General features: G+C 29.7%; 1 protein-coding gene across 1 annotated transcript in view; it reads right to left on the bottom strand.

Annotated features, from left to right (window-relative positions):
* The window catches only part of LOC123260125 (S phase cyclin A-associated protein in the endoplasmic reticulum), a 40,180-nt gene extending 22,184 nt beyond the window's left edge, over nt 1-17,996 (bottom strand). The window contains exons 1-6 of the mRNA XM_044721080.1: nt 17,784-17,996; nt 17,317-17,537; nt 11,510-14,586; nt 11,320-11,429; nt 11,105-11,228; nt 6,656-6,816 (exon numbers count right to left, since the gene is read on the bottom strand). Of these exons, the coding sequence (XP_044577015.1) occupies nt 6,656-6,816; nt 11,105-11,228; nt 11,320-11,429; nt 11,510-14,586; nt 17,317-17,527 (3,683 nt within the window). The 5' untranslated portion in view covers nt 17,528-17,537; nt 17,784-17,996. The remainder of the gene's footprint in view (nt 1-6,655; nt 6,817-11,104; nt 11,229-11,319; nt 11,430-11,509; nt 14,587-17,316; nt 17,538-17,783) is intronic.
* Between the last annotated feature and the right edge of the window lie 1,439 nt (nt 17,997-19,435).

Genomic DNA, 19,435 nt, shown 5'->3' with positions numbered 1-19,435 from the left:
ACTACTAATCTATATATAGCCACTATATATAGGAAGCTGGATGGGGTTGCGTTTTCGAACCGTATACGGGGATGGGAGATTTAGGGGTGACTGTACACCATAAACGTGAGTTTGCACTCCGGATTGTAAATAAAGCAATCGATTGAATACAAATGGATGAATTCGGAGTAGAGCTCTAGACTTCAGATTATGTCTCTGTGTCTATTAAATAATAATCTATTGTTTAAATCACATCACGCGGCATGGACATGACACCAGTCGAGGTAAATAAACACTTTTTCAAATTCTGCGCTTCTGTTGGAGTTTACAAGTAATTTTACACGCTCGCCGGGTGCTGATCAAGATGACGGACAAGAACATGATGAAGCGCCCGGTGTCAGTTCCAGATTTAATCTGGATAATAGTTTGCCAAAAGTGTTCGAGGAGAAAGTCCGATTGTTATAAAGGACTGGGAATATCAACACCCGGGATGTATTCTGGCGCACGATCCCCTTGAATACTGCGACGCCTGATCAAATAGTTGGTTGTGCTCCTACATTTTCTATAACAAACTTTTTATCTTTCGAATTATTTTCACCGTTTGTTTGTTTCTGTTTTTTATTATAAATTATATATCTTAAAAAATTTTATTAAATTAATTAAAAAAAAATTTTTTTTCAATTTAATCAAAAAGTAAATCATAAAATAATTTTTTTAACAAACTTTATATATTAAAAGATTATTTTTAAATTATTTCATTTTCAATAATTATAAATTATAATTTATGTTCGATCATAAATTAATGGTATTAAAAAATTTAATGTCTTTGGTTTTATGGGTTACGATGTTTAGGAATTAGGTCATCAACAGATGTACTTTAGACGTTATCAAAAAATAACTATCACATGTTCATGTTAATATTTAAATATTCAATTATAAATAAAAAATTTAATAATAGCAATAATAATAATTATTATTACTAGCAACCTTGCAGTCACTATGTGAATGCCGTGACTTGTGAACTATAAAAAATAAAAATTTTCCTTTATTAAATAATGAATTTTGTTAAATTACACTGTGCTATCTTAAATATTGACGTTTTTAAAGATATAAGCTCATCCCGATGTTACACTCATCAAGAGCTTTCATTTGAATACCCACATGCATTTTTGATATATTTTTCATATATACATATATATAATATATATTTTAAAGATATAAGCTCATCCCTATGTTACCCTCACCAAGGGCTTTCATTTGAGTACCCACATGCATTTTGATATATTTTTCATATATTCATATATATAAATATATAAAATATATGAAAAATTGATGTGGGTACTCAAATGAAAGGTCTTGATGAGTGTAACGTCGGGGTGAGCTTATATCTTTAAAAATGTCAATATTTCACAAGATACAAGGTCGTTTTTTAATTATGTTAAATTGCACTGTACTTTCTTAACTATTGACATTTTTAAAGATATAAGCTCATTTCGATGTTACACTCATCAAGAGCTTTCATTTGAGTACCCACATGCATTTTTGATATATTTTTTATATAAACATATATATAATATATATAAATATATGAAAAATTGATATGGGTACTCAAATGAAAGGTCTCAATGAGTGTAATGTCGGGATGAGCTTATATCTTTAAAAATGTCAATAGTTCTCAAAATACAAGATCATTTCTTAATTATGTATCTAGATATAGAGAATTTTCGAATGCAGCCTAAATACTTATCATAATAAATTGACTATCAGTGAGAATGAAATGAAACCTTGAAAAGGCACAAATTCAAGTCAAGACTGTTCTACTGATACCAAATTTAATCATAAAAACCCATTTTATCATATAAATACACTAGCCACAAAATTTTGCTTATTCTCTTAATAATATAGATTATTATTATTTAGTTTGAAAATAAATCCAGGTGATCAGTTGAAAGAAATGATTATTACAAAAATAATAATGACTAATAAACAAAAGTGAGTCATTGAATCACTGTCGATGTGATATTTTTATTTTACAACAAAACTATATGGAAGTGAATGTATAGAAGACAGCTGATATGTTCAAAGAGCATCTGCTTTTATTAAGTCCAACCCTATATATATATAATATATACTTATGTGCCAGTGATCACCGGTCAGACAAGACCAGGCAAATTACGCCCACGATGCGTCAGCGTCGAGAGTATAATGCGTAAAAAAAAGTTAAAATTAAAAAACCTTTTGGGTAAAATAAAACTTTGATTTGAGTGTTAGTTACTTTTTAATGATGATGATAAGTTTTTATATTTTTTATAATATCTATCGTTAAATCATTGGAGATCTGGGTTTGAAATTCGAGTGACAGAGTCGATAAAGACTGGGTATGAAATAGGAAGAAAGGCAACGAAGTAGAGGATGAGGGAAGTTATCGGAGGGATGAGAGGAAGTTTGGCAGAGGGTGATGGCACACCCGTACCGAAGTGAGGGTGAATTTGGAATAGAGAGAGTCCATTAGCAGATTACGTACCCAACCCGCCTAGCTCATTCACCCCCTCAATGTTTTACTTTTTTTATTATTTTTTACTTACTCCCATCGCTATCTTTTTCTCATCCAAACCCTCGTGCTCTACACGTGTCTTTGTTTTAAAAAAGATTTTTACTCTTTAGAAAAAATTATTTTTTACTGTAATTATATATAAGTTTGCTATGTTTACTTATTTAATCGTTTTATAACAAATTTTAATTGTATCACGTTTCGTTGACGAGACCCTTTTGATTTTCGTACCAAGACTTTGGTATTTTGTTTATTATTTCAAAAATTATCAAACCAAAGCTCAGTTGATCCTTCTATTAATCAAAATCTTTAAGAGAAATATTTAACAAGAATTTACAGCGACTTATTTAAGGAGATCCAAGTATCCTCCTAGTGTAAAGAATATCTATAAAAAAATAATACGTAAAAATACTTTTGTTATGCATTTTAAAATTAATTTTTAAATTAATTAATAACATTTTTGAGGGCAACAATTTAAAGAACGGACATAACATTTTAAACGAAAGTTTCTTGTGATTTTTCATAAAAAATATAAAATATCTCTGTAATACGTTCGGAAACTTATTTTTGCATGACTCATGATGCAAAGCATCAGGGAGTGCTTTACGATCGAAAAATTTGTTTTGCCTCGATTTCGCAACTATTTAATAAAGATTAATTCTGTCACTGGTAAAAATCAATTTAAGATAATAGAACCAGAAAAAAATATCAAAATAGTTAATAGAAAATTCGTGCCAATCAACTCAATTCTTCGTTAAAAATACGATAACTTGCGTGAAAATTCACGAATTCAGTTTTTTTTTTTTTTTTTTTTTTTTTTTTATTAGCTTGGCATTACCTTTGCGGAGATCTCCATTGGAGATGGTAATCTTATTTAATGCTGTTTATTTGTTATTAACGAAAAACTAAAATTAATGAAAAAAAATCCACACTCAGTGCGCATGATCAGCTTAAAACTGACAGTAAATTGCAAAAGTAATACTTATTTAAATAAAAAAAAAAATTAAAATAAAATTTAAAAAAATATTCTTTCAGAACATTAACTATTTTTTTTTTTATTTATCGAACGAATGAGCATTATAAGTCGTGCACTTTTGGATTTGCCAAACTTTTTTATTATTTTAATCGAAAGCTTATTATTTTTTCAATCAAATTCAATGAAAATAAAATTTTTTTACAACTGTTAATTGCATTAAATTCTTAACCAAATACACGGTTGGGGAAATCTTCCTTTACCTACATGTAAAAATTACAATTTTCAAACCTAATTTCATTAAATATCCCGGAATTTAATTTTTTTATTAATCATTAGGCTACATAGATTGCATTTATAAATTTTCAGGAAGTTTTAAAAATTTAACTACTTCGCGTGGATCTCCTTAATGTTAAGGTAAATAAAATGTGTGTTGAGCGCAAAACTCTGGAATAGTTAATTAAAAATATTATATGAGGCCATAAAATTTAATAGAGTGCGTACCGAGTTTTCAATTAATTTTATTGTTTTTATAAACGATTAAGAGAGTATAGAATAAATTTATTTAAATTGATTGTAAATTAAATACCTTTTGCAGTAATATAACTGCCGATTCATAAACCTACAATGTATCCTAAGAGAGTGATGAAGACATAAAAGAGTTTCAATTAATCGAGTTAAGATAAAGTTAATTGCATAGTTAAATCTGCAGTTGTTTTATTGACATTAAACATAGTTGCAGTTAAGCATCGATCGTCAAGTGGAGTACGTATATCAATACATTATTATATAAAGTATTTTTAGTCGAGCGTGACACTTAGAATGAAATTAAGCAACACTGACATTAGACACTTCAATTAATGTTAATTTATGTGTCATCATAACTTTCGTAAGCGGAATAAAGTTAATGTATAGAAGTTAAATCAACTAGTGGTTTTCAATTTATTGTTAATGCGTATTTTATTACTGTACTACAGTTAAGTAGTTTTAGTTGTCAACAGATTTTTGTTTATGAAAAATAATGGTATTGAGAAATAAATCGTTTAAATACGGGAATTAAGAGCACCCATAAAATCCGGAAGATAAAAAATACTTGTAATGGCCTTGTTTGAAACAAAGTATTAAAGATTTTGTTAAACAAAATTGAACTATAAATAAGGGAAAATAATCATGGGCGATAAGTGCGTTAACTTGATAAAACAGGGACATGTAGACACTTGGGTGTTGATTCGCTTTGAAATTCCAGTCTCAAGTGCCTCCGAAGTGCATTATCTACCTTATCAAAACCACCGATTCACATAATATTCCATGAACTCGGTGAATGACACTCAAGCCGGATCCACTTTTAACATAATCGCTATCCTGATAATTGTGATAGCTTGTACAGCCTATGAAATTTTTTTATTATAACTTTTTGGAATAAAATTTTTGGTAATTATTTACAAGTGGGGTTAACCATTTTCATTTTCATTTTTTTGAACGAAATTTCTATTTGATTTTATTTATATATTTTTTTTTGAAAAATAAATAAAAAAATGAACAATTAAAAAAAAAAAAAGTTGATTATCACAATTTTAACAAATTTTATAATCTTTTTAAAAAATTGTGATATTCAACTTTTTTTTTTAATTGTTCGTTTTTTTATGTACTTTTCAAAAAAAAATATATCAAAAAAAGATAAAATAGAAATTTTATCCAAAAACATGAAAGCCAAAATTTTTTCCAACTTTTGAAGGCAAAAAAGCTATCGAAATCGTTATTTTTTTCGTTCACGACATTTTTTATCATAAATGCGATGAAAATGAACTCAGCTGACATTTCAAAATTTTGAGAAATTTTTTATTGAAAAAATTTCAATTAAACAATTAAAAAAAAATTTCACATGTAAAAAACTTGAAAAACTATAAGTTCAATTTTTTAGAAATATCTTTTTAGTTGTAATTTAATTAAACTAAAAAATTAAAAATTTTTAGACGTCTGCTAACTTCAGTGTCATTAAATGCATCGTAAAAACAAGCAGAATAAAAACAAAATTAAAATTAAGTTAGCCGACATCTAAAAATTTTTAGAATTTTTTTTTATTAAAAAAATTATTACAAAAAAATAAAAAAAAATTTCATTTGTAAAAAACTTGGAAAACTATAAGTGCAATTTTAAAAAAATGTTTTTTTGTTATAATTTAATAAATAAAAAAAAATTAAAAAATGTTAATTTTTTACCTAGATATGGCCAAAAATAGGGTGAACCCCACTTGTAAATAATTACCAAATTTTTAATCAGTCTATTGTAAATTTTAAGTTTTCAATTAATTATCACAATAAATTAAAAAAAAATTTTACTCAAAAATTATTTATAAAAATTAAAAGTTATAAAATTGAGTGCCAAGAAAAATTTATTCGTTAATTTATAAAACGCAATCGTGCTAAGTAAAAGCCATGACTGGTCGTTTTGCATCAGGAGAATTAATCATAATACATCAACCCCCTTCCTGTTGCATAGCGTCGCTGGTTTAATAAAAAAGAAAGGGGAGAAATGTATACACATATACATAGCATGATAATAATCGTACAATGAATATTGAAAGGAGTGAGAATAGATAGAAAAGATGACAAAAAATAATAAAAATGAAAATAATAATAATAATAAAGAAAAAAAAACGGGAAATAAAAATAAAGAAGATTGACATGATGAAGTCAAAGGGTTCATGGGAGAGCTGGAGGGTCTGAAGAAGAGGAAGTTGACCCAGGTGTCTTTCGTTGAACGGCGCCATGAGGATCAACTACTATTAGACAGTGTAGTAGTAATGCAGCAGTTAAAACAGATTGTGTCTCGTCAATTTGACTGAGTGAAGAGTATTATATTACTGTCGGTCAACTCGCGGTGGTCTTTCCAACGGATTCATGATGTTGGAACGAGGGTGGTCTTACTAACACAGCCTATGGCTCTTTTCATGTCAAAATATTGGGGTAAGAAACGATAATAGACCGTTAGATTCCTCACAGTCCTCACTATTTATATCTCATTGATATATTTTTAACGAAATAAAATAAAAAAGCAATCTGATAAAGATAAATGACAAAACAAATGTCTGTGTTTAATTATTTTGTGTCTGAGAAATATTGATGAATGTTTTTATTGATCTAGCTACTCACCCGATGATGTCGTTGAGACGACTCTGTATGACTGATTTATTGGAAGGCACTTCTGGTACAAGACTGCAGAGTAATTGAATAGCCGCAGTTGCAACGCCGGCATTACTGGTGTTCATCGTCGATTCCTGAGTCTGTGCAGCGTCATCCAAACTAGCAACCGCCTGTAATATTTAAATGAGAAAAAAAAATCAGTATGTGGACATTTCATCCCACTTTTATTTCCGTATTTTTTGACGCTCGAGCAAACTCTTTCATTAGAGTGAATGGAATGAAAAAAATGGACAAATAAAAAATAAGAGAAGAAAAACTATAAAGGGGACAGCGGTGATGTTACAAGGGGACGTTTTCACTAGGTTTTATCACAAATTTCAAGTTTTGCTCTTCTGTATATTTGGGAAAAAAGATGCTAATAAATAAAAATGAAAAACAACCCCTTTGACAATATGTCCAGGTCCAATTGCTCAGACATTATTGCTCATTGTGTCCAAGCACTCGGATTAAAACTACCACTATTATCGTTGCTATTACTATCACTATCACTCATCATTTGCTTTGAACAATTTTTATTAAAACATGCCTCAAAAATTTAATTGAGTATTAATTTATTTAAATTATTATTAATCTGTTAAAACAATAAATGTTTTTTTTTATTGCTTAGAATATTATAAAATAAAAAAAAATAAATACATTTAAAACAAGTGTTTTTAAATTCTTCATGAAGCGTTAACGAGAAAATGAATTTTAATTTTAAACCATTGATATTCATGTACTCAATTTTGTTAGATGATTTTATCATTTTCAATTATCATCTTTATGTATTTGCATCACTGATGTTAATTCTGTAATTCTTATATTCAAATTTATACTTTTCTTGTATTTATCATAATTACATTCCAAATTTAAGAAAAAAAATTTTTGGTAATTATTTACGTGGGGTCCACCATTTTAATTTTCATTTTTTTGAACGAAATTTTTTTTTTTAATTTTGATATATATTTTTTTTTTAAATACATACAAAAAATAACAATTTAAAGAAAAAGTTGATTCACAAATTTTCAAAAAAATTTATAAATTTTTTAGAAAATTGTGACATTCAATTTTTTTTTTAATTGTTCGTTTTTTTAGGTACTTTTCAAAAAAAAAATATATCAAAAAAAGATAAAATAGAAATTTTATCCAAAAACCTGAGAGCCAAAATTTTTTCCAACTTTTGAAGGCAAAAAAACTATCAAAATCTTTATTTTTTTCTTTCTCGATATTTTTTATTATAAATGCGCTATAAAAACGAACAGAATAAAAGAAAAATTTGAAAATGTTAATTTTTCATCTAGTTATGGCCCAAAATGATTTTATTGATATACTTTTTTTTTTAAAAATACATAAAAAAAATGGACAATTTAAAAAAAAATTTGATTATCACAATTTTTAAAAATTTTCAAAAAAATTGTGATATTCAACTTTTTTTTTTTTTTTTATTGTTCGTTTTTTTATATGCTTTTAAAAAAAAAGATAAAATAGAAATTTTATCTAAAAACATGAGAGCCAAAATTTTTTCCAACTTTTGAAAGCAAAAAATCTATCGAAATCTTTATTTTTTTCTTTCACGATATTTTTTATCATAAATGCGCCGTAAAAACAAGTAGAATAAAAAAAATTAAAAAATGTTAATTTTTCACCTAGATATGGCCAAAAATAGAGTGGACCCTACTTGTAAATAATTACCAGATTTTTTTTAATATCTAAAATTAAAAATTTTATATCTTCATCATTTATACTTCATTATACATTTTTCTATTTTTCTTGTATACTTTTGCCATTTGGCTTTACTACCCTGGCATTGAAATTAAATAATAAATAAATATTCCACAAATTTTCAACATTGGAATACTAGCAATAAAATAAATCAGTAAAAAATTGGTAATTTAATTTTAAGAATGATAATAGAGTCGTTACTACTCTTGAAGAAGGAAATTGACTGCTTGTAAAAGGACATTGGTAGCATTATGAGAGAAGTGAAAGCAAGAGTCGTTGTTGAATAACAACTCGGCCATTTCGTTGTTTTCGAGTGTCATCACACACGAGAGTAAAGCTGAGACAGAGAATAAAGTAAATGTTAGAGAGAAAGATAAATTAAAGTGCAGGAGACGATTGGATATGGAATAGTCGACGACACGAGTGTGAATAGGTCGTTGAAAAGAGAGCTACGAGACAAAAGATTAGGTCGATTCGTATGACGACCACTCGAAAGTACCACGAGTCCAGTGGATGAAATGTGTACATGTAATGGCATATATATATCCACATGTGACATAGTACATACTACATACTACAACGACCACGAGGACGACGACAATGTTGTCGAGGATGATGACTACTCGTCTTTATTACTTATTTTTCTCTTTTCTCTTTTTATTTTTCCACTTCTTCTCTATATGCACTCTCGATATTCAGTTTGTTTCTTTCTTCCTCTGACCCCTTGTCTTCCCAAGAACCACAGTCGAGAAGTCTGAGCAATGTGATGGTGTGCGTGACGTCGCTAAAAGCTCTCTCGCCGCTAATGCATTTGCTGAGGGGAAATCGCAGCCGTCGGAGTTAGAGTTAAGTTGAGAGCACAACCAATGGTAGATATATAAAAGAGAAAGACAGACACAAATACTAAAATTGAGATAGCAGAGGTAAGAGTAAGAGCAACAAGAAAAGAGAAGAGAAGAAAGAAGAGGATAGTTGTAGATAAAGAGACTGGAAAGAAGAAATCACGCACTAGCATGAATATCCAGGATGAGTAATTGTTGTCTCGCTTTTGTCGAATTTACTGATTTGTGGCCGCTCATATTTATGAATTCACGATAAATTTTTGAGCGAGTGATCTATAGGTTTTTTATCAGACGCAAATGTGAAATAAAGAAGCAACTGGTGGACCAGTCACCGCCATCCAGACCAATGTATCAGTGTATCTATATGTGTGTGTGTCATCTTATGTCCAAGAGTTTTATTTATTTTATAAAGTCAAGGGACTCGATGGTCTTTCTGACAAGTAAAGAGATTGCTCCAGTTCTAGGTCTTCTTAAAATGCTTAATCCTTATTTTGACAAGACAACAAGCCTGCCCTGGCGTCATCGGCTTATACATACGAGTGAGGTAAAAAGAAAGACAACGTATCTTTACGTCTATCTGGAAGCATTAACATAATTTTTACTTTTTTTTATTTTAACGTTGATTTATGCGTTACTTGGCTGTTCTCTGATTTGGCTCTTCTTGTTGATCATTTTTTTTACTGATTAAATAGGAATATAAAAACATCCCGCTTTCGAGCACTGATAGTGCTCTTAGCGACATCTCATGACCTCATACGATACTTGTAGAGTATTGGGACAAGAACCTAGTGGGTAATATCGCCTATTACTTAATTTAAATTAAACTAGCAACCTTGCAGTCATTATGTGACTTCCGTGACTTGTGAACTATAAATAAATAAAATTTTGCTTTATTAAATAATTACTTTTGTTCAATTGCACTGTACTTTTTTAAATATTGACGTTTTTGAAAATATAAACTCATCTCGATGTTACACTCATCAAGAGCTTTCATTTGAGTACCCACATGCATTTTGATATATTTTTCATATATACATGTATATAATATATATAAATATATGAAAAATTGATGTGAGTACTCAAATGAAAGGTCTCGATGAGTGTAATGTCGGAGTGAGCTTATATCTTTAAAAATGTCAATAGTTTACAAGATACAAGGTCATTTCTTAATTATTGATATTTTTAAAGATGTAAGTTCATCCTGATGTTACACTTATCAAGAGCTTTCATTTGAGTACCCACATGCATTTCGATATATTTTTCATATATTCATAAATATAAATATATAAAATATATGAAAAATTGATGTGGGTACTCAAATGAAAGGTCTTGATGAGTGTAATGTCGGAGTGAGCTTATATGTTTAATAATGTCAATAGTTCACAAGATAGCAAAGTCAATTCTTAATTATTGACATTTTTTAAGATATAAGTTCATCTCGATGTTACACTCATCAAGAGCTTTTATTTGAGTATACTCAATGTGGGTATATCCACATGCATTTTTATATATTTTTCATATATACATATATATAATATATATAAAAATATGAAAAATTGATGTGGGTACTCAAATGAAAGGTCTTGATGAGTGTAACATCGGGATGAGCTTATATCTTTAAAAATGTCAATAGTTCACAAGATACAGGGTCATTTCTTAACTATGTATCTAGAGATAGAGCATTTTCGAATGCAGCCTAAATATTTATCATCATAAATTGACTATTGGTGAGAATGATATGAAACCTTGAAAAGGCACAACTTCGGGTCAAGACCTTTCCAACGATACCAAATTTAACCATAAAAACCCATTTTATCATATAAATTTCGCTTACTCTCTTAATAGTATAGATTACCTCAAATCTTTGCAACAGAAGATCCAGAATCGTCAGAATTTTATTGCTAAGTAAAACAGCTTCGATGTTACTTGAATGATCGTTGACACTGGCTTTGTAGATCCGGCAAATTGATATAATACTCCTGAAATTTATAAAAAAAATTCAATCATATTATTTTTATTCATGAATTTTATAATTCAAAAACGTTTTACAGTAATGTTAAGGCTACTTACTTATTCGGCAGAGTGTGAGAATTATTCTGAATATTAACACCGAGATTTAATAAATTAGTCAAAGTCTCAAATCCATTTAGCGATCGGAAGACATCTTGATCAACGGAACTCTAAAAATCGAAAACAAATTTTAACATTCATCACTTAAACTTTTTATCTTATCAATTTAATTAACATAAATTAAACTTACAGATTTATTAAAGATCCTTCCAATTTCTCCTAAGCATCTCTCAAGCCCAGCAATAGCAACACTAGACCATGTAGATTTCCCATGACTGCTACACAATCGATCCAACTCCTTCAAGTTCCTCCTCAACTTCGTTTTATTACTCGACTCAAGATTTTGTCCATTTTCCCCCTGTGAATTTTTCCACTCTTGTCCCCGAGCTGTCATACGCTGTTTAAGTTTCCTACTTCTCCTCTTCAAGGCTTTTTGCTTCTCTTTAGCAGCCTTATCATCACCAGCACTAGACACCTGGATGTCTTTGATCTGAGCAATATTAAACTTGTGTAAATCATCTCGGGACGGTTCTCTGCCATCATGCATTTTTTTAACAGCCTCCAAGTGTTGTTTTCCCTTCAAGTGACTAACTAAACAGACCTCATTGAGTATCAGAGTCCCACAAAGCGAGCATTGCTTCTGAGCTGGATAAAATTTCAACGTCGGTGGAATTTCTTCCATCCTTAAAATGGACAATTCAACAGCACGCTGTCTTATATGTTCAATATTTTCGCCATGCCTTCTAGCAGACTCCTGTTGTTTTTGCGCTATTTTCTTCTGCAATTCCTCCTGATTGGCCAGCTGAGCAGCGTGAAGCGCACTCAGTCGCTCCTCCCGATCTCTAGCTTTCTCCCTAGCCAACTCCAGTCGCTCTTTTTCCTTCTCAAGCTGCATTTTACCCACTCGCTCTTCCCGCTCACGCCTCGTCTGTCGCATCTTCTGGATCCTCAAGAGTCGTTCAGCTTCTAACGCACGTCTCCGCTCTTCAGCAGCAGCTTCTTTCGCGGCTTTTTCCTCCTGCCTTCTCTGTCGCTCCTCTTGAATCCCCTGAAGACGTTCCTCCTGTTCTTGACAAAGCGCCATAAAATCATGCCGCTTATTCTGTGCCTCCAGTTCATTTATAAAAGCTATTTCCTTCAGCTTAGAATCTTCATCATGAGCTTTCCGTACAACTTCCAACAAATGTTGGGTCCGGTTCTCTTCAGCTCTCTTGAGCTTCAATTCCATTCTTAGCCTCTTGTCTTCTGTCAACTGGTCTTTAGCCCTCTTAACATCCTCAACTTTATTAAGTAATTCACGAAGACGCTGCGACTTCTCTGAGAGAAGTTTCAAACGTTTGTGTTGAGCACAAGCCTGTTTGGCTTGATATCTTCTCAAAGTTTCCGGCAAAGATCGCTTCCGAGACGGTGAAGAAAGTTTTTGATGAAGTTCCAGAGCTCTACCAGGATGCCTGGCAACGAGAGCTTGTAATTGCGCTAAAGTATCTACTCGCTCAGCCCAAGACATGCCTTCTAACATATTCTCGTAGCGATCCTCAAGACTAATGTCATCAACAACTTCATTTATAGTTTCAGGAATTTCATCTTCTTCAATCTCCAGCATCATCTCTCCATCTGTCTCATCTGTTTCCGTGTCAATGTCAATTTCCGTAGACTCTAACTCTTTAATTTGCCTTTGAAGAGACGCTTCTTCATCAGACAACTGTTGAGATCTTTTAGAATCAGCTTCTTCTGTCCTTCTTTCCTCCTCTAAAATAATTCTTTCTCGTTCAGCTTGAGCGGTCATAAACTGTTGAATTCTTTTTTCAAGTAACTCAGCTTCACTTTTAAAAATCGCTGCGATTACAGAAGTTGAATTGGTCTCACAGTCAACATTTGGCACTAAATTTTCTTTTCTAGATTCGTCATCAAATGATTTTTGTTTACCATTAATAGCGAATATATTTTTCCCCTTATCATCAAATTTAATCATGCTCATTTTTTCACCAGCAAAATCTTTGTTTGACGTTGCGTTAGAAACAGAAACAACATTTTTTTTTCGTTTTTCATTCGGACTCTCGATCGACAATGCGGGCAAAGAAGTGGCAGTGGTTGGTCGATGAAATCTCGTAGACATGCTCATACTATGAGAACTTCCTCGTCGACATCTACCGCGTACTGTCTGCCAGCCATCGCTGTCTTCCGAAGATTTTCTGCTCTGAGCAGTTTGTTTGGACAGTACCTCAACGGACCCACTGATATCACTGGATTCTTCTAAAGTTCTATCATTTCTCAACCGCTGTAGCCGTCTTCTAACCATCACCGAAGAACCTGGTCTGGCTTTGCTGACACTCGAGACTTCTCGTACATTCAAGCTTGTCTTGCTTCTGATTATTTTCGGTGCCTCAGGCAGTTGGCTCGTCGATCTTTGGGCTTGCGAAACAGCAGCATACGGTCTAGAAGGATTCGGAGTAGATCTAGGTCTTGTAGAACTATTTGAAGTATTTCTATTCACATTTTTACTGTCTACTGAAACTCTGTCATTCTCAAGTCTAGATAATTCAGTTAATGTTCCATTGGTTTTATTTTTAATCCTCTCTATATCAGCTACACTGTGAATCCTTTTAAGTGCTCCAGTTTCATTACTTTTATTCTCTTTATTGACACTAGTATTTTTACCGTCGCAATTTATTTCATTTGATTTTTTACCGGTAACATTACTAATTATTCTATTAGCCGTCGAAGATTTAATCAAATTTCTTCCAACTTTACTAACTGAAGAAAACTCTCTGCATATTCTATCACTCTCACGATCTACAGAACTTCTTCGTGTATCTTTCAGGTTACTCGCATCTTTTCTCGATAAATTTTTGCTGTCTTTAATTTTTCTGTAATCACAAGCATCGCGTATAGAATTTAATAATTTTTCAGCGTTACTTGAAATTTTATTCTCAACAATCGGATCATCTGGACTTTGACACGTTGGGCTCAATCTTTGAGACGGACTAGAGCATTTAGCTACTGAAGAATTCCACATTCTACAGGGTGAAGTTTTTCTTACTTCCCAAGCAAGTGGAGCTTGTCTCAATGGAGGCGGTGAATTTTCATACGCCCATTTAACTTTAAACCACTCGATAAGATTATGAAAGTCACGGGTATAATTTTCTAATACTAAAATAACTTCTTTACACTCTGATATGTTTTCGTCTTCTTCGCAAGTTTGATAAATACCATCAACAGCTCTTTGTAAATTTCCAAATAAAAAAGCCCAGTATCTTGCTTGTAGTTCTAAATTCAAGAAAAAATAAAAAATTATTTCAAAATTAAATTATTTGATTTTCTATTAAGTTAAGTAATTAGTATGCTGGAAAATAATATAATAACGTGATGTACATAATAATATGATGTACATTTTTTTAAGTGAAACTTCTTTATTGACGTATGAAAGAAATTTTATAGCAATGTAAAAAAATCGTCACGATTTTCGGTTGCGCGCCATGTTGTTTTTTTTTCTTATCAAAGTTCAATAAGGTAAAAGACCTAGTTATTGACACTGTCCTAGTTGTTTGACACTTGCAATTTTAGTCTAATTAAAAATTAAAAAAATAAAATGTTCCCAAAAAATTAACTATCGTAAAATTTAAAATTTTAAAATTATATTTATTAATTTATTGAAGTTGATTTAATTTTTTTAATTAAAATAAAATTGCAAGTGTCAATAACTAGGCCAGTGTCAATAATTGGGTCTTTTACCTTATAGCAACGTAAAGAATAAATCTAGTAAATATTATTAATTCTAAAAACAATTAAAAAAACAAATTAAATAATAATTTAAAAATAAAACATAACACAATTATAAAATAAAAATATGTATACGTACAACTTCATTGATTATTCATTTCTAATGATTTATTAATTCATTTTGAATTCTATAAAATCATTGCAAATCTACAAGATTAACTCTCGTCATATAATTGTGTTACTTTAAGTAGATAATTCAAATTATTTACTCATAACTTGTGTAATTGAGTAAGTTATTAAATATCTGCTTTGAATTATTTTTACTAAGTTATGACATAAAATATGAATATTAAAGTTGATTATATAATTTTTCTAAGCTGATTAACTAATTTTTAGATTAAATAATGGCAGAGTCTAAATAATGACAACAATGGTAATTACGATGCGATCATAATTGATGAAATACAATAATTATAATAAGAGCAATGATAAAATGAATTACTCATATTATTTGTATGCATGTCTATAATACTAAAATAGCTTTGATCTAATACGGAAAAAATTTTTTTTCTCAAGCCTTATCCACCCAATTTCTGTGAAGTTGTCAATAATAAAAAAATTATATATCATAAAGAAGTTTCACTTCTTACCTGTGTACTCTCCCTGTTTAAAAATTTCATTGAAAAAAATTAAAAAAAATTGCTCTATGCAAATTATATATCTATAGATAATACGAAAAAATCGCAGGTAGTTGAAATTAATAAATGACTAATTAAACAATAATGTTATTGTTATTATTGCGACGTTTCAACTCTTTATTGAGTCTTCATCAGGTTAATAACTAGTACATGACAGTAGTCAAGCAAAATAATGTACGTTGAAAAATTGTTTATCTGAGAACACATTCTATTCAAGACAGTCTTGGTGGGTCGCATGTTTTTATTCACCTGTTGTTTTTTATTATTCACGTGTTTTTATTTTGGTTTGTAACATTACCAATTCTTTTTATATGATTTATTTTTTATTTTTTAATTATTTACGAAAAAATAGAATGTGTTCTCAGATAAACAATTTTTCAACATACATTATTTTGCTTGACTACTTGCACGTACTAGTTATGAGCCTAATGAAGACTCAGTAAAGAGTCGAAACGTCGCAATAATAACAATAACATGATTGTTTAATTAGTCATTTATTAATTCCAACTAACTGCGATTTTTTTGTATTATTTTGTGATTTTGAATGCGATAAAAAATGGAAATATCTATAGATATATATTTAGAAATTAAAATCAATTGGAATTATTGAAAAAAATTCAAATCTCATGACAGTGAATTTTTTTCAATGAATATTTTTAAACAGGGCTGGTACACACACATATTTTTTTTTTTTAATGCAATCTGTTTTATATATTTTAGTAATACTCCAAAATTTATTGTACTTATTTGAACATTATCTATGTATATAAAATTTACTATTCGGCTTAACGCCTTGGTATTAAAACTAAATAAATATATAATCACAGTAAAAGAAGATAATAAAATCAGCAAACTCTCTATAGATTTTAAATACACTGTTTTTATTTTTCACGTTTTTTATTATTCACGTGTTTTTATTTTGGTTTGTAACATTACCGATTCTTTTTATATAATTTATTTTTTATTTTTTAATTATTTACGAAAAATAGAATGTGTTCTCAGATAAACAATTTTTCAACATACATTATTTTGCTTGACTACTTGCACGTACTAGTTATGAGCCTAATGAAGACTCAGTAAAGAGTCGAAACGTCGCAATAATAACAATAACATGATTGTTTAATTAGTCATTTATTAATTCCAACTACCTGCGACTTTTTCGTATTATTTTGTGATTTTGAATGCGATAAAAAATGGAAATATCTATAGATATATATTTAGAAATTAAAATCAATTGGAATTATTGAAAAAAATTCAAATCTCATGACAGTGAATTTTTTTCAATGAATATTTTTAAACAGGGCTGGTACACACACATATTTTTTTTTTAAATGCAATCTGTTTTATATATTTTAGTAATACTCCAAAATTTATTGTACTTATTTGAACATTATCTATGTATATAAAATTTACTATTCGGCTTAACGCCTTGGTATTAAAACTAAATAAATATATAATCACAGTAAAAGAAGATAATAAAATTAGCAAACTCTCTATAGATTTTAAATACACTCTACTGCATTTATTAATAATAATATATAGCAGTTGTCATATATCATAAAAAAATTCATAAAATTACCAGATTTTTTATCACGACCAGTTGACGCTGATCGTACTCGTGTTGAAGTTTTAATATTCCTTTTCATATTAGTAGACGAAATTATTCGTGGAACACTTGGTGGTTTTTTGGTAACTCTTTCATTATTATTAGTACCCACTGGTACATTAAATGCAACCAGATTTCTAGCTGTTCTACCTTCTTCACGAATTAACAATCTTACATCTGCCATTATTCTAAATCTAGAAAAAAAATATAAACATTGATTAAACTCAATTAATTCAAAACAATATGAAGATGAATATAAATATAAATAAAATAATAAACTGTATATTTTAATATTTCAGTATTTTTTTGAGCTGTCACGTGAAACCTTGGAGCCCACGCATTTTTAATAAATTAAATTTGTCATTACATTATTAATGAGTTTTGTTCTATCTGTGTACAGATTAAATTACTCATCATTATTGTTATTGACAAATACTTACATGTTATTAATTAAATAAATACCGTAAAATACAATATTATTTATAAAATCACGTGAATCACATGTAGGCTTCTCATCTCAACATAACAACAGTCCGAAAACTAGTCACCTAACTGATACAAGAAATAATCAATCGTGTGACACCTTTCAAACAAATCAAGTTGACATTAGGCTATCTTTATCTTTCTTTATCTATCTGCAAACTAAAAAGACAACATTGAAATGGTGTTTTATTGTTGGCAACAGTAGCGCGCAATCAAAGTAACTGTTTTATTGGCAACCTCACACTGAAGTTAGCAGATATCTGTCATTTCAAATAGAAGCAATGCATACTGAAGATAAAAAATTTTTAAAATGTGTGTTACCTTTTTGAGGTTTATTTATTGCTACAATTAATGTTTTGATTTTTATTATACTAAAATTGATGGTAGAATGAAGTTAGCTTAGTATCGAAAACATGGACCCTGATTCTTTATTGGTTCAAGATTAGAGCGCGCGCGTATGCGCGCAATTTGAATTTCTAGTCATTTTTAAATTGTAGAATTTTATCAAAACAAACATACTATTCATCTTTCCTCATTAAAATTCAATTAAATTAATATAAATATTGATAATTCACTGAAGTAATCACAAATAAGAAATTTCGACTACTGCTCTCTGTGTGGGAACTTAAGAATGAATTGTTTAACAATTTTAGGAGCGCGGAATTGGAAATACTTTATGAAAATTAAATGACAAATGAAGTTAGCCGACATTTAAAAATTTTTAGAATTTTTTTTCATTGAAAAAATCATTACAAAAAATTTTTAACTTCCCGCTAAGAAAATTGAAAATTTTCAAAAATCGGGAAATTATTGGTTTTACCCCGTTTTTCGAAAATCGAGTTTTCATCAGATCTCGACGTTTTGAGGTCCTAGGAAGCTTTCCTGACTATTCCCGCGAGGGTGTCACTATGTCTGTATGTATGTATGTGTGTGTGTGTGTGTAAGTATGTAAACCTCTTATAACTTTTGAACGGTTGAACCGATTTCATCGCGGTTGGTGCCATTCGAAAGGGCTTCGCCAAACTTAGATTTCCTGTTAATTTGAACCGATTCGGACCGATAGATTTTGAGAAATTTGGAGAAATCTAAAAAAAAGTAGGAAAAAAAATTTTTTCTGAAGTGGTTTTTTTGGGATAACTTTTAAACGGCTCAACCGATCGATTCCAAAAACTAATCAGCTCTCAATCTTGAAAAACTACGTCGATCGCCGCCAATCCGGTCAAAATCGGTTGATTCGTTCTAGAGATATCGTGCACTGATAGAAGGATTTGTTTATAGTTAAAAAGATTTTTTAATATTTAACAAATCATTTATTAGAAGCCATTTGTTAGTTCTTAACAAATATTTCTTAGTATTTAAAAAGATTTATTAATATTTAATAAATGAATATCAGATTTATTAAATACAAACAAATCATTTTAAATACTAAGAAATATTTGTTTAATACTAAAAAGTGGTCTCTAATAAATGATTTGTTAACTATTAACAAATATTATTTAATACAAATAAATCCTTCTATCAGTGTGAACGAAAGAAAACCGAAAAAAGTGTTTTTTCAGAGTTACTCCGAAATTTCTAGTTTGACCAATTGAAACTTAGAAATTCTTCA

This window comes from Cotesia glomerata, linkage group LG2 (assembly GCF_020080835.1).
Source record: "Cotesia glomerata isolate CgM1 linkage group LG2, MPM_Cglom_v2.3, whole genome shotgun sequence".
Taxonomy (NCBI): Eukaryota; Metazoa; Arthropoda; class Insecta; order Hymenoptera; family Braconidae; genus Cotesia; species Cotesia glomerata.
Note: the sequence above shows the minus strand (reverse complement) of the source record. Positions and strands in the feature narration are given on the sequence as shown.